Below are 15,695 nucleotides of genomic sequence, written 5' to 3'. Positions count from 1 at the left end.
TCATTTATCAATTTTCAATCATTTATTCAGCAGAAATATAAATAGATGTGATATTCTTCTGTGTAAAGCGTGTACACCCTTGGCCTCAGAAGCTAGTATTGCCCCATTTAGCAGAAATAACTTCTTGTAGGCATTTTGCCACCATTGTCCACCAGGCTTGCTGGAATTTTTTTTTTTTACCACATTTCTATGCAATATTCTTTCAGTTGCAGGATGTTTGAGAGTTTTCTTACATATTCTGCCCGTTTCAAATCCCCCCACAACATTGCAATGGGATTCAAATCCAGGCTTTGACTAAACCATTCCATAACCCTCCATTTCCTCTTTTTGAGCGATTCCTTGGTGGATTTGCTAGTGTGCTTAGGATCATTATCCTGTTAAAATGTCCACTTTGGGTTCAACTTCAACTTTCGGACAGATGGACTCACTTTATCTTCAAGCACTCTTTGATATGATGCAGAATTCATAGTTCAATCAATGAATGCAAGCTGTCTAATCCCTGAGGCAGTGAAGCAACCCCAAACCATAACATTTCCACCACCGCGCTTCACAGTTGGTATGAGATGCTTCTCCTGAAAAGCTGTCTTTGGTCTGCACCAAACATTTCTGCTGTTACTCTGGCCAAACAACTCTATCTTTGACTTTGTCCAGAGCACATTATTCCAAAATGGCCTAGTATTTGCCTATATGCTCACTGGCAAACTGTAGTCTTGCTGTAATTTTTGTTTTAGATAGTAAAGGCTTAGATAGTAAAGGCAGGTCAAATTTGTGCAATCTCTTTCTGATTGTACACCAAAAGGTGCAAGACTTACTAGCAAATCCTGTGATGAAATTTTGGGGTTCTTGGAGACTTATTTTTGTGTCAGACAGAATTTGCTAGGACGACCAGTCCTGGACAAATTGGCAGTCGTTTGAAATCTGAACCATTTGTAGATTATTTTCCTTACAGTGGAATGATGTATTTCAAATAATTTGGAGATCTTTTTAAATCCCTTGTCAGACTCATAGGCATCCACAACCTTTTTTCTGAAGGTCTTGTTGAATTGATCTTGATATGGCATCACACACCTCAATAACAATGAGAACACCAGACACTAGATATGAGAGGGGTATAAATAAGACAGGTTCCACCTGCACTCCCAAGCAGGTTCTAATCACTGGCACCCAATCCTGAACACCTTATTTGAAGGTGTGATAAACGTAGGGGTGTACATAGTTTTGCCATATGACTGATCTGGGGTTGTTGTTTTTTTTTTGTTAATTAAAATTGTGAAAATTACTACAAAATGTCAATTTTTGTGTCATTTGACAAAGTGTCTCACCTGTATTGATAGGATCAAATGTTTATTCAAAGAGGATCAAATGTTTGCTTTTCCAAATATGTGTCCTTCTTTTTTCATGTGAATGTATATATAATCCTGTGTGTGAGTATGTATGTGTGTATATATATGAAACAGCCTTGATCCTTGACAGTTATTCTTCCCAGCAGACATTTGTTTTGTTGCTAGATAACATAATGTCTGTTCTCATGTCGCACTGTGAATATTTAATGCTTAATTCACACCATTTATAAAACATTTAAAAGTCTAATGAGAGCAAGACCAAAGGGCAAAAGAGCATGGACAACTGAATCAGTGTTGCTACTAGAATATAATGTTGCATCAATAGATGGTATCCAAAATCTTTTCAAAAACGCTCCATAAAAGTTCATTAGCCGGTGACTTGTGATATTTCTATAAGTATTGCAGTGGACCGTTGTTTGGTCTGAACATGTTAACTGCTGTTAGTTCAGGCAGCAATTGACTGCCCTATACCCTGGTGAACAGACTGGTGGTCAGGCAGATCGATACCTATCTGGCCACGGAATCTAGCATAGAGCTATTTTGTATTCCATTAGTGGTCCCTGGTGGTTAGCAAGAGTCATAAAAACGGCTACACAGGTGCTTTCACAAGAATCTTCAACAGCACTTCTTATTTTATATCTTTTTTTTTTTGCTTGTTTAGTGTAATTTAACACCCCAAGTCTGCATGTTGCACATAATGGAGTGCTTTTAGTTTTTTTTCAAGCAAAAAGATGATAATGATTGCGTCCACTCTTCCTTGAATGAAGGCTACTGAGAACAAAATGGCCCTCTGCTGCTAGAGAAATAACCAGACATTTTATCCCATCTTAGTTCATAGTGCTATTCTCTCCTGTCTTCCAGTCCTGAATATATGGTCCTATTCTGCATGTTTTTCTTTTTATGGATTTTCAGGCAAATATTTAGTCCGTGGACAGACCTTAATAAGTATGAATAATAGATGCTTAGTATCAAGTTTGCTAATACTAAGTGGGTCTTAATATTAATCCCATCATTTTGTTCTTATCTGGAATCAGTACTGTAGCCTACAAACATTGTTGTCAGGTTAATTCCTGAACGTAGCGCCTGAGAAAGTGGCTTTATATTCAGACTGAATTTCTACCCGGTGCATTGCCTTACAAACAAATAGATTATACTCTGTTTTCTGTACAGATATGCAGTTTGAACCTGGGGATAATTCTCTGAAGACATGATTGTACAAGTGTTCTGCAACAATGAGCTAAGCCTCTTTTCCTGACAGCATTTGCTTCTGCCATTCCCAACACCATCTTAGACTTTTTATAGCCAAGACAGCATTGAGACAGCAATCCACTTTATAGAGAGCTGCTGATTATTACAGAGCCTCATTTTTTCACCCAGAACTAATCAGTATTATTCAACACCAAGTTTCTTACTGGTGTGAAGCAAGAATTTAATATATGGCATTTTCCTACACTTAAAATGTGGCATTCTAGAGGTATCTTATATTCAGTATTATACTTCAGCACCAATGTAGCTTTGTCTCTCTGTTTCCTGGCAGGTCTGAGTGATAGTGTCTCCATCATGAGGCTTCTGTTAAAGAACCTGGATAAAATGAGATGTTTACGCAAGCGTGCAACCATCCCCTTTTTGGTGATTCTCATCACTTTTCTGCTCTTCATGAACCTTTACATGGAGGATGGCTATGTGCTGGTGAGTACTCTTACTTTTTTAAATACACACTAATCTAAAAAAAGTTGTAACTTTATAATGCGGAAAGTGACAAACATCTAAGACAGAATTTGTGCTTTAAAAACTTAGGGTGCCTAATTAGGGTGACTTGCACAGACTTGCACAGTTTTGGATCACTGTCTTCCTTGAAGATCCAAACAAGATCTTGGCAGAAGCAGCCCAATTTTCATTTACAGTCTCATAGTACCTCATGGATGTGTATTTCATGCAATGTTTCCTAACAAGGTTAACAGGCCCTTTCGGAGGAAAAACAGCCACACAACATCACAGCTCTTCAACTACACTGAACAGCTGGCATTAGACTCTTTTCTGCATAACAATGCTTCTTTTTATGCCTTAGCCTTCTTATGTGTTTGTCATCAAAAATCAAAAAGCTATATATTTGTCTCATCTGACTACACTGAAAAAAGCTCATTTAATTTATTTAATTCAAATGCGTACATTGATTCAACATGATTGAATTGAATTACATTAACATAATTGGTTTTCATATATCCAAAATGATTTCATCATACACAGCAAAATCACCAGTATTGATTTAACACCCACAGTGTTGAATTCACACGCTACAGTGTTTATATAAGTCCACTGGACTCAAATAAACACTCAGGGTGTTAATTCAACACTAGGGATTTTACTGTGTATATTTTAAATGTGCTGAATAAAATAAAAACTCCACACTCTCACCTGAGCTGAGCATCAAACCCAGGTTACTGGCATTGCTGTAACACCCACATTACCACTGCAGTATTCTACCACAGCCATTTTTGCTCATGTTATTTTAAATACCATAGTTATAGTGCCTGTCAGTGAAAACATCCCCACAAGATTTCATAATGTAATTGGTTTATGTAAATACTATGTGAACCCATCTTTCACTTTACATAATTCAACTAATTAATCATCTTTTAATTAGAAACTTGTTTATATTAAATTTAGCATAAGCAATGAAATCACATTTTGATGAGAAACGATATATTTTTATATTGTAAACCATACATAATAGGTTTACTTAAATCTAACCGAGCACATATTCCTTTTTTTTAGTGTACAGAACACAGTTCCACTCAAAGTTGGTGCACTCCAGGTGCTTTCTGCACATTTGTGGCTAGATGAAAGAAAATGTTTTCTTCTGGAACACCTTCTAATGGAGGTGGCATCTAATAGTAGATTTGGAGACATGGTGACCTGAAATGATACCTTTTTCTGCCAGTCTTACAGTGAGATTTCCATGGAGAAATTGTTCATCTCTAACCTCTTTATCCTCCTCCCTGTCCTCACTTCCAGCCAGGTTAATTAAAAGAATAGCTCTGGTTGTTTTCCTAATTATAATTATAACAGTGAATATGGGCATTTTCAGGCATGTAGCTATTTAAAGCCAATACCTAACCTATGAAAGGCAACACATTTTACTTATATCATTTGTGTATTCTTTAATCATCCCCATGTTGGTGAATTACTAAGGATGCAAAGTAAGGTGTCCATTTGGGATCGAGCCAGGATTTTGCCTATAAGGGTCTCATAGTGGACATCCGCTGCCGGTGGAAGCACGTAGTAGGCGAGCTGCGCCTCCCCCGAGAGAAATGGAGAGAGTATTTTGTCCCAATCATGCCCCTCCCACTCCTCACGCAGGGTAACACTCAAAGGTCTCTAGAAAGTCCTCGACATTGTCCTCACTGCTGAGCTTGGTGAGCAGGTGCTGGGCATCTCAGCAAGGGTCCGGGAGAGGGATGGTGACAGCGGAGCGGGGCTTCTTCAGCTGCGTGGTCACACGGAGGCTCTGTGCCAGCTCCTGGGTCACTGCCTGCTGCTGGATATTCGTTTCTAGCTTATGCTGTAGCATGGGGTCTGTGCTGGGGGTCTGGGCTGGGTCTGTGCTCATGCCTGCATTCTCCACCACTGTGGCTACTATAGGCTGCGGCAGGCAGAACATAGACACTCAGCAGGCAGGAGTGGGGAAAAGTGCTCTTTTATTTTAAAAAGGAAATGGGGAAGGTGAAGGAGTGAGATATTGAGGTGCAGGTGGTGGTCGTCGCGGTCTTCCCGGCGTCAGGAGCAGCAAGTTAGCTGGAGCAGTGTAGAGGCAGGACTCAGGGACCGTGGAGCTGGTCGTGGGTGCTGGCTGAGGGCGTAGCATGGCCATGGAGTTTTGTCATCTTCGCTGCAGTGTCGGCTTCTGCAGGGAGCAAAGAAACATGCATCAGCGAAACCTGGACAGTAGAATTTACTCACCTTTCTGGGTTGGCTGCGCACTTTTATACTCTCCTGGCTCCTGCAGGAGGGCGAAGAGCAGCAGCTCCACTCATTGGCTGCCAGCCATGTGTGCTTCTGCTGCCCCGCCCTGCAGCCATGTGCTCTTGTACTGTCCACAACAAACTGGGTGCTGAAGCGAAGCTGTCCATTCAGCACCCGGGCGGCAGTTGTGAGTTGTGTGAGAAGCACATTGGTTTTGGTGTGTGTGGGCTGCAAGCCACCGTCACAGTAACTCATTGTAACAGGATGGATGACTGCATGGCTCACGAATGGTTCTTAACACTCAGATAAATTAAAAAAAAAAAAAAAAAATCATGGAGGACGCGGTGGACTACGGAGAGGTAAAGAATGAGATCCTGGCAGGGTATGGCCGAACTTCCCACCAAGTGGCAGCGGAGCTCCACCGGTGGAGCTACCAGCCGGGGGCCCAGCCCCATGGTCAAATGTACACCCTCCTGTGCTGAGCTACCAGCCGGGGGCCCAGCCCCATGGTCAAGTGAACACCCTCCTGTGCCTCACCAAATGGTGGCTCCACCCTGACCAGTGCACCGCCACCGAGGTGGCAGAAAAGGTGGCCATGGGCCGGTTCCTGAGAGCTCTGCCGCCCTCAGAGCACCGAACTGTGGGAATACGTGCGCCCGGAACCCCCAAGGAGATGCTAACTGCCCTAGAACTTGCCCTGCCCCTCTCAGAATTACATACTCGTCATCTTGGACTTCACCACCCGGTACCCCGAGGCGGTGCCACTATGCAAAGCCACCTCCCGCAACATCGCCAGAGAACTGTTCAGTCATGTGGGGATCCCAAAGGACATTCTGACCGACCAAGGTACGCCTTTTGTGTCCAAACTAATGTCTGATCTGTGTAGGCTGTTACAGGTGAAACACCTCAAGACGTCTGTCCGCCATCCGCAAACTGATGGACTGGTCGAGAGATTCAACCAGACGCTAAAACAGATGTTACGCCGGGTGGTAGATGAGGAAGGAAGGAACTGGGACCTTCTCCTTCCCTACCTGCTCTTCGCCATCCGGGAGTGCCTCCAGGCATACATGAGCTTCACCCCTTCGAGCTCCTCTTCGGACAGCGACCTCGAGGACTGCTGGACGTGGCCCACGAAGCATTGGAGGAACAACCGTCCCCATTCCACTCGGTCATCAACTACATGCAGGAGATGCAAGAGAAGATTGACCGGGTAACTCTGATAGTTCAGGAGTACATGTGAGCCGCCCAAGAAGAACAGAAAAGGGTGTACAACCGTCCCATGCAGCCTCGGGAGTTCCAACCGGGCAATTGGGTGCTCCTATTAGAGCCCAGTAGCTCCTGCAAGTTCCTGGCCTGGTGGCAAGGTCCGTACACAGTCCTCGAGCAAAAAGGCACCATAAACTACCGCCTGCAGCAGCCCGTAAGCGAGCAGAGGAATAACTCTACCACGTGAATCTGCTGAAGGAGTGGACAGAACCGGCACCGGTAGTATTGGCGTACGCAGCTCTGGACACAGATCACGGCAAGGGTACCTTGGTAGAATTGGGGGAAGATCTTACCCCCACACAAAGACACTAGCTAACTGAGTTGGTGGACCAATTCTCTGATGTGTTTTCTACCTCCCCAGGAATGACGCAGCTGGTACACCATGAGATCAAGACCCGTCCGGGAGTAGTGGTAAGACAGCGGCCCTACCATGTCCCAGAGGCCCGGCGCAAGGCTATCGAGGAAGATGTCGGCCGAATGCTGCGAGACCACATCATAGAGGAGTCCAACAGCCCCTGGTCCAGCCCCATTGTCATTGTGCCGAAGCCGGACGGAAGTATGCAGCTTTGTAATGACTTCCGGAAGCTAAACCAGGTCTCCGAGATCAATAGCTAACCCCACCCCGAGTGGACGACCTCGTGGAGCGACTGGGGAGGGCCTGGTTCTTATCTACCCTGGACCTAATAAAAGGCTACTGGCAAGTCGCGCCGGCACTGGATGCGAGCCCGAAGACTGCCTTCAGCACGGCCACCAGTCACTGGCAGGTCACTGGTTCTCCCCTTCAGGCTACATGGGGCGCCCGCAATGTTCCAGCGGCTGATGGACATGGTCCTGCGACCCCATCGTATGTTCGCAGCCGCCTACCTAGACGACGTGGTCATCCACTCCTCCACTTGGTCAGACCACCTGTTCCACCTGGGAAGGTTCTGAAGGAACTCCGGAAGGCCGGGCTGACAGCCAACCCCAAGAAATGCCACCTAGGGCTGACCGAGGCACAGTACTTGGGCTACCGTATTGGCCGGGGTATGCTGAAGTCACAGGCGAAGAAAGTCGTGGCAGTGAAGTACTATCCCTGGCCCACATCAAAGAAACAGGTACGTGCCTTCTTGGGGTTGGCGGGGTATTACCGCAGGTTCGTGCCTAACTTCTCCTCTGTAACTTCCCCCCTCTCAGACCTTACGAAGAAGGGTCAGCCGGACCGGGTAAAATGGTCTGCAGAGGCAGAGCAGGCGTTCCAAGCCCTAAAGGAGCCCCTCACCAGCGCCCCAGTGCTACGCAACCCAGACATCGCCCTCCCATTCTCCGTACACACAGATGCCTCCAAGACCGGGCTGGGCACTGTTCTCTCGCAGACCTTCGACGGACAGGAACACCCGGTCCTCTACATCACTCGAAAGTTGTCCCCAGCTGAGAGGAAGTATGCGGCCGTGGAAAGAGAGGCCCTGGCGATAAAGTGGGCCATCGAGGAGCTGCGATACTACCTGGCTGGTCGGCACTTCATCCTGGTGACAGATCACGCCCCACTGCAGTGGATGGTCAAGGCCAAGGACACTAACGCCAAGGTTCCTCTCGTTGCACGATTTCTCTTTCCAGGTCCAGCACCGGGCGGGGACCCACCATGGGAATGCAGATGGCCTCTCGTGACGGGAGGTACTGTGGGCCCGACACACGACAGCAGTGGGCTCGGAGCTCGGGGGGGGGTACCGTGGCGACAGGCCGGCGGCCAGCGCACAGGAAACAAAGATCGCTCCTCCCGCAACTGCCGCGGTGGCGCTGAGGAAACAGCTCCGCTTCAGTGCCACCAATGTTTTGGACGGCCGGAGAGCACGTGGAGGCGGGGCGGGGCCGCCGACACACCCACGGCTCGTGAATGGTGCACCGCATGGAAGAATTCCACCATCCAGCAGGCGAGGGGAGAGTATAAAAGGGCAATATTCCACTCGTAAGGGAGAGAGAAGTATCTCCGAGCATGTGTGCAAGTCTCTGGCGTGTTTTAGGCGATTTTTACGACGAGTGCATGTCTGCTAATCACTGTTGTGTGGTTTTTTTTTTTTGTTTCAGACGACTCTGACGCGAGTGAAGCTTCCGCCCCTTGGCTGTAACCCCAGACAGCTGAGACCCTCACCGCCCGATCGCACTTCAATACACACACACAAACGCACACCCACACTCCCCTCACAGACTGTCTTAAATAAATAGTTCTCCATGAATAATACTAAAACGGCCTCCTGTGTGTCTGTGCTCCGCCCACCGCTGGCTAAATTCCCTTCACAATATTTAATGCTTGAAATCATTCTTTATTTTGTAAACTACTCTCAGACTCCAGACACTACATTAAATAAATGGTTGCCTTTGTCATGAAGTTTCAGTAATGACTTATTCCAATCAACTCAAATGTTTTGAAATGACAATTTTAGTTTTTAGTTTTGAACTTTATCTATATTTTTGAGGACAGTGCAAATGCACAAACCTAATAATATAAAAGAGCCTGAAATGTTCTGCATGGAGGAAAGCCCAAGATCCATCTAAATGTTTTATCCAATATGTTTAGACATTACACAAAGAGATTCACTTCTGTGATTCTCTCTAGAGGAGGCCTCACAAAATATTAATTGAAAGGGGGAACGATAATTTTTGAATCAGTGTTGGTGTGGACTGGGTATTTGAATTTCCATTTGTATTTGAAGTTTCCAGATGTATGTGTTTTTTAAAGGTAGGTGTTAATTCTTAAAATTCGAATCATTGATATTGATGTGTTGTAAACATTATGGAGCTCAAAATGCATCATGGTTAAAATTTCATGATGCATTCCAAATGCAAGAAACCCATTTACTATTTATGAGACCAACTTAATGATCAAAACTTCGTGGTCATAACATGTCACGTGTATTTGTCTTTTGAATTATTTAAGAGATGTTTATAATTTTTGACAAACTATTTTGAAATATATATATATATATATATATATATATATATATATATATATATATATATATTACTCCATATCTGTAAATGTTGACAGATGCGCAATTAATAATTTGCACAGATTGACTTAATAAAAAGAATCAGTGTTTATATACTAAAAAAGTCCTCTCACATTCAACTGCTTTTATTTCCAGCAAATTTCTTAAAATGCGTAAATATTTGTATTAACATAAAAACATTCATCAACTGAGACATAAACTGAACAGGTTTCACAGATATTTGACGAACAGAAACGGAATACTGAGTCCCTGAACAAAGGGGGGATAATATCAAAAGTAACAGTCAGTATCTGGTGGACACCAGCTGCTTTAAGTACTACAGTGCATCTCATCCTCATGGACTGCACCAGATTTGTCAGTTCTTGCTGTGAGATGTTACCCCACTCTTCCACCAAGGCATTTGCCTTGTGTTCTCTATCACGTCTGGGGGGACACACATAGTTACAGGTAATTTTCCACTGCAAGGACGATCAGCTGTCCTTCCTGCCTCCCTGTAGCACTGTTTTACGCGTCTTACATTACAGAAATTGCAGTTTATTGCTCTGACTACGTCTGCAGTACTCATGCCTCCCTGCAGCAGGCCTAAGGCATGTTCACGCAGGTGAGCAGGCACACTAGACATCTTTCTTCTGGTGTTTTTCAGAGTCAGTAGAAAGGTCTCTTTAGTGTCCTAAGTTATTTTAACTGTGACCCTAATTTCCTACCACCTGCAAACTGTTAATGTCTTAAGGACTGTTCCAGCGGAGCATGTGCAATAATTGTTTATGGTTCATTGAACAAGCATGAAAAACATTGTTTAAACCCTTTCCAATAAAGATCGGTAAAGCTTATTTACATTTTACAAAATTATCTTTAAAACAAAGTCTCCTGAAAATGGGGCGTTTCTTTTTTTGCTGAGTGTGTATAATGTAGATAAACCAGGCAACATTTTTCGGTAATATTTTACAATAACAGTGCACAAATAATCATGACATTTTGTGTTTTGCACCATTTTGTGCAAAATCAAACATTTCGTGCAATACTCAAACCAGCCTGTCAGGCACCAACAACCATGCCATGGTCAAAGATACTGAGATCACTTTTTTCTTCCTTCATTCTGATGCTTTATGTGGAGATTAACTGATGCTCTTGACCTGTATCTGCATGAATGTATGCATTGCATTGCTGCAGATATATAGGTGTTCCTAATAAAGTGGACAGGGAGTATATATGCAATGTTTACTTTTCATGAACAGATAACAGAAAATGATCATGCATGTCTGTACAGCTGATTTCAAATGTATAACGTGCATTAGTGCTACAGTGTCACACTGTATTCTCCTAATGGAAATCTTTGTTTTTTGCTGATAGTCTGGTTTTGAGAAACTAAGCATTCTTTTATGTAATGCATAGAATAAACAAGCAGAAACTTATTGCAAAAGAGAATCTGCAGAATTATCAGTTTCTCTGTAAGCAGAATAATGAAGCCTTCTGCTGCACAGCGACAGCGCTAGGAGTAGCCTGCTGCTGAAGAATTGATGTTTGAGCTTGGTAACATGGCATCTTTTTAAGTAAAACTAACCATTTATCAAACTCAGCCCTCAAGCTGTTGGATATACATTGTGTGTCTGGAGAAAACCCCATAACAGGAGAAAAAAACATCAAGACCTGCTTCTTCATTCTGTTTAGCAATAGGTGCACTCATTTTTTCACTGCCTTTCATATTAGATTATTGTGCTAACAGATGGGTACAGTGTGACTAAGAAACATTTCACTGCATCAGGTCACTAGTGCTTTATGAAATATTTAGATGAGCTTTTTTTGTTATAAGAAGAATTGTACTGTATATTAGCAATCTATATTAATACATCTGTATGTCCACAGGAGGAGGATAAACGGCAGCTGAGGGAGGTTTCGATGCACCCGCTAAATTCTGAACGATATGTTCACACCTTCAAAGACATCACCAATTTTTCTGGAACCATTAACGTGACATATCGCTACCTTGCTGGGACACCGTTGCCTCGAAAAAGTATTATTTATTTATTTATTTATATGTGGTGTAATGTGGCATTCTATCTTGTAGTTGTAATTTAACATAACTCTAGCATGCAGAATAATGTGCAAGATAATGGGTTACTTACATTCAGTGCTATGACGCATTAGCTTTTTGAAATAGTGTGGCTTTCATGTTTCGGGCAGAATTGTTTACAGTCATTGGTACAGTAAGACAGCAACTTGTCCTTCAAGTCTCTCTAACTATTATTTCTGTATCTATATAATGTACACTATATGGCCAGAAGTATGTGGCCACCTGATCCTTAGAGCATATGGGGTTCTTCCTTAAACTGTTGCCACAATGTTGGAAGCAGACAACTGTCTAGAATGTTTTTGTATGCTGTAGCATTATGATTTCCTTTCACTGGCCCTTGTGCACAGTGAGATCCATGATGACATGGGTTGTGTGGAAGAACTCAAATGTACTACACAGTGCCATGATCTCAACTCCACTGAACACCTTTGGTATGAATTGAAATGATGGCTGCACACCAGGCCTTCTTGCCTGACATCGGTGCCCAGCCTCACTAATGCTCCTGTAGCTGAATGAGCACACATCCCCACAGCCATGTTCCAAACTTTAGTGAAAATCCTTCCCAGAAGATTGGAGCTTGTTATAGCAGCAAAGTGGTAACAACTCAATATTAATGCCCATGGTTTTGAATTGGAATGTTCAGTACTCGGGTGTCTACATACTTTTGGCCAAATAGTGTACTTACAGTATATAAGTTATATATAAAGCAGGATTTTCTAACATTCTACTTGTGTATGCATAATGAGGCATACAGTCTGAAGCCTTTCTCCAGCTTTGAAGGGGATTTGTAAATATTCTTACATATCTGATGACATCATTGGCATTCATCTTTGGGAGCTCTTGCAGACACTGACTGTGAAATACCACCACTGCGAGTGTAGTAAATGAACCGGAAATGCAGGACCAGTATTAAGTAGAAAGTGGAATAGTTTGTGTAATGAACCCATTATGAATGTGTTGATTGTTAACATTTTTAAATCTATTTTTACACAGAGTACCTCACGATTGGGTTGTCATCAGTGAAAAGAAAACGAGGAAATTACCTTTTGGAGACCATTAAATCAATTTTTGACCAGTCCAGCTATGAAGAGCTCAAAGAGATTGTAGTTGTGGTTCACTTGGCGGATTTTGACCTGGCTTGGTGTGAGAGTTTGGTTCAGGAGATTACCCGCAAATTTGGACATCACATAATTGCTGGACGTCTACTGGTTATTCATGCGCCTGAGGAATACTACCCATCTCTTGACGGGCTGAAGCGAAACTACAACGACCCTGAGGATAGAGTTCGGTTCCGTTCCAAGCAGAATGTAGACTATGCTTTCCTCCTCAACTTCTGCACCAACCTCTCCCACTTCTATATGATGCTAGAGGATGATGTGCGATGCTCACGGAATTTTCTCACTGCTCTAAAGAAAGTAGTCACTTCCAGAGAGGGGTCGTACTGGGTCACGCTGGAGTTCTCCAAGCTGGGCTACATCGGGAAGCTTTACCACTCTAGAGATCTTCCCAGACTTGCACACTTTCTGCTCATGTTCTATCAAGAGATGCCTTGTGATTGGCTGCTGATTCACTTCCGAGGCCTGTTGGCCCAGAAGGAAGTGATTCGCTTCAAGCCATCACTTTTCCAACACATGGGCTACTACTCATCATACAAGGGGGCTGAAAATAAACTGAAGGATGATGACTTTGAGGAGGACTCACTCGATATCCCAGACAACCCCCCTGCCACACTGTACACTAACATCAATGTGTTTGAGAGCTATGATGCTGCCAAAGCTTACAGCAGTGTGGATGAGTACTTCTGGGGCAAGGCTCCTTCAACTGGGGACTTTTATGTCATAGTGTTCAACAAGCCGACAAAAATCAGCAAAATTAAAATCAGCACTGGAACAGATGACCGTCAGAATGACATTTTGCATCATGGAGCATTAGAAGTTGGAGAGAAACTGGTGGGAACAAAAAAAGGCAGGCAGTGCTCCTCCTACATCACGTTAGGAGAGTTTAAACATGGGAACATTGAGGTTCACAATGTGGACCATAAAATTGCTTTTGATATTGAGTGCGTTCGCATTGTGGTCACAGCAAACCAGAAGGAATGGCTGATTATCAGAAGTATAAGCCTGTGGACTACTCAACCTCCAAATCAGTGAGAACTGCTGTAGATCATTACAACAACTATCACACAAATGGCACAACAATCAGTCATTGAGTTTGCTTGGTATATTTATCTATTTATTTTTGGTTTAGTACTATTTATTATGTTTACTATTTATTTGATTATTTATTCATTTTTATATAAGATCCCTTTGGTTTTGCTTCATACCCTAAGTATGTATACAAAAGTATGTGATGAACTGATAGATTGTTATTTTTCTGACTCTTCGTTAATAAGAACACTGTAGGCTTATGCTGTTTTGTATGTGATTATGCCATAAGCTCTTCAGCAGTCTGATTGCTGGTTCCATCATTTGGCAGTGGCATTTTCACTCATAGCCTTGGGATGTCCACTTACATTCTCATGATATGGTAAAGCTGCTTGATAAACTGTAAACATACAAAGATTTGTTATTTGATATTTCCTTTCGTCTCATTTCCTTTCATTATATCATCCAATCGCAAGCATATGGTCAATGTGGAATTGAATATACAATGTATTGTGGCATGAATTTAGTCGACTGCACTTCACATTGTCTCCCCACTAAATGGTAAAAGGAATGTCATTTGTTCAATCGACCTTGGCCCTGAAGGGTCACCTTTAGTCTAGTGTTTTGAAATTGCAGTGTGTAATTTGTTGGTGTGTTCCTTCAGAAGCATGAACCACAACACAGTGTTTTTATTCACCCATCTTAGAAGGCTTGTGATTGAACAGTACAGTGACAAATGAGGTGGACCTGTTCTACCGTCCACTCATTCTTTTCGCCCCTCTTTTGCCTCAGCACAATTTTACCCAAGTAAATTGGATTTTGTTTGGTTTTCTTGCTGTATCCAAAGATACACCAGCTACAGATAGGCTCTGTATAATATATAAAAGGATATATTATAGGATATATTCTTTTATATATATAAAAGGAAAATGACCAAGTACCTACAGCATGCTTATCTAAAAATGATTGATGTTATGCTCAAAAATAGGAGTATTATGGTATAGTAGTAGAGGAAAATCTCTTCACTCACATCTTACCAATGTGCATATCAGGTTGCTCCAGTTTTCCTTCTGGATGAAATAATTTTTATCCTAGCAACCAAGCAAGTATTATTACAAAACAATCTCTTTTTTTTTCAATTGCTGTTTTTCTCCAAAGAAAAGCACAGGTCCTGTTTCAGAGAGCTACCTGAGGAATTGATGGTTTCGTTTTCCAATTGAATTATACGATTACTGGAAGGTGTTTGTTGACTCAATAATGAAACACATGAAAACACATCACTCAACAGTGCATGAGCCAGGGAAGACTATTGCATTGTGAGTAAGCCTGTTTTATTACTTGTCTCCAAACTGTCTGCTTTGAATTTGACCAGCAACGTACTGTACTAAGTTTGGTATAATTAGTCCAAATACTACTGCAGTGTACATCTCTCTCAGAGTGTACTGCATAGGTCTGTAAGTGAAGAGAATGCTTGATGATGTATATTTATGTTGTATTTCGTCACCACATCGTTTGTCATATGGTACTGTATGTATATTGTAAAATGACGTATATTTTTTTACATGTATCATTAGAATTGTTTGCCTTGTATATTGTATCTGAAGTGTTGAAACAAGAATGCCATTTGATCTGGAAAAAAAAACATGAACCTATTTGTGTGTCTAGTGTCTTTTCACACTGTTTACAGAGATACACACACAGTTCTCAGGCTAAAGCCATACAGATGCCCTAAAAACTCTAAATAGTTTGTCTTGGATTAATTAGAAGTTAACTTGGATTGGCACATAATACATTTATAATGTATTTATTAATTTGTAATATTACAGAATAAATTTATTAGATATTTTGGTTAGCTTTATTTGCACCCAGAGCTTATTTTCTTTTGATATACAATAGTTTCTCCACTCTATTTGCAATTTGCTAT

General features: G+C 42.4%; 1 protein-coding gene across 1 annotated transcript; it reads left to right on the top strand.

The window, feature by feature from the left end:
• Positions 1-1,558: 1,558 nt before the first annotated feature.
• On the top strand, positions 1,559-14,690 carry mgat4c (mgat4 family member C). Its single transcript, XM_053622951.1, has 3 exons — positions 1,559-3,032; positions 11,420-11,567; positions 12,621-14,690. Exons 1-3 carry the CDS (start codon positions 2,802-2,804, stop codon positions 13,775-13,777), a joined length of 1,536 nt encoding a protein of 511 aa, XP_053478926.1. The 5' UTR covers positions 1,559-2,801; the 3' UTR covers positions 13,778-14,690.
• Positions 14,691-15,695: the final 1,005 nt, after the last annotated feature.

The sequence above is a fragment of the Ictalurus furcatus genome, chromosome 4, assembly GCF_023375685.1.
Source record: "Ictalurus furcatus strain D&B chromosome 4, Billie_1.0, whole genome shotgun sequence".
NCBI classification, from domain to species: domain Eukaryota; kingdom Metazoa; phylum Chordata; class Actinopteri; order Siluriformes; family Ictaluridae; genus Ictalurus; species Ictalurus furcatus.
This window is presented reverse-complemented; position numbering and strand designations above follow the sequence as displayed.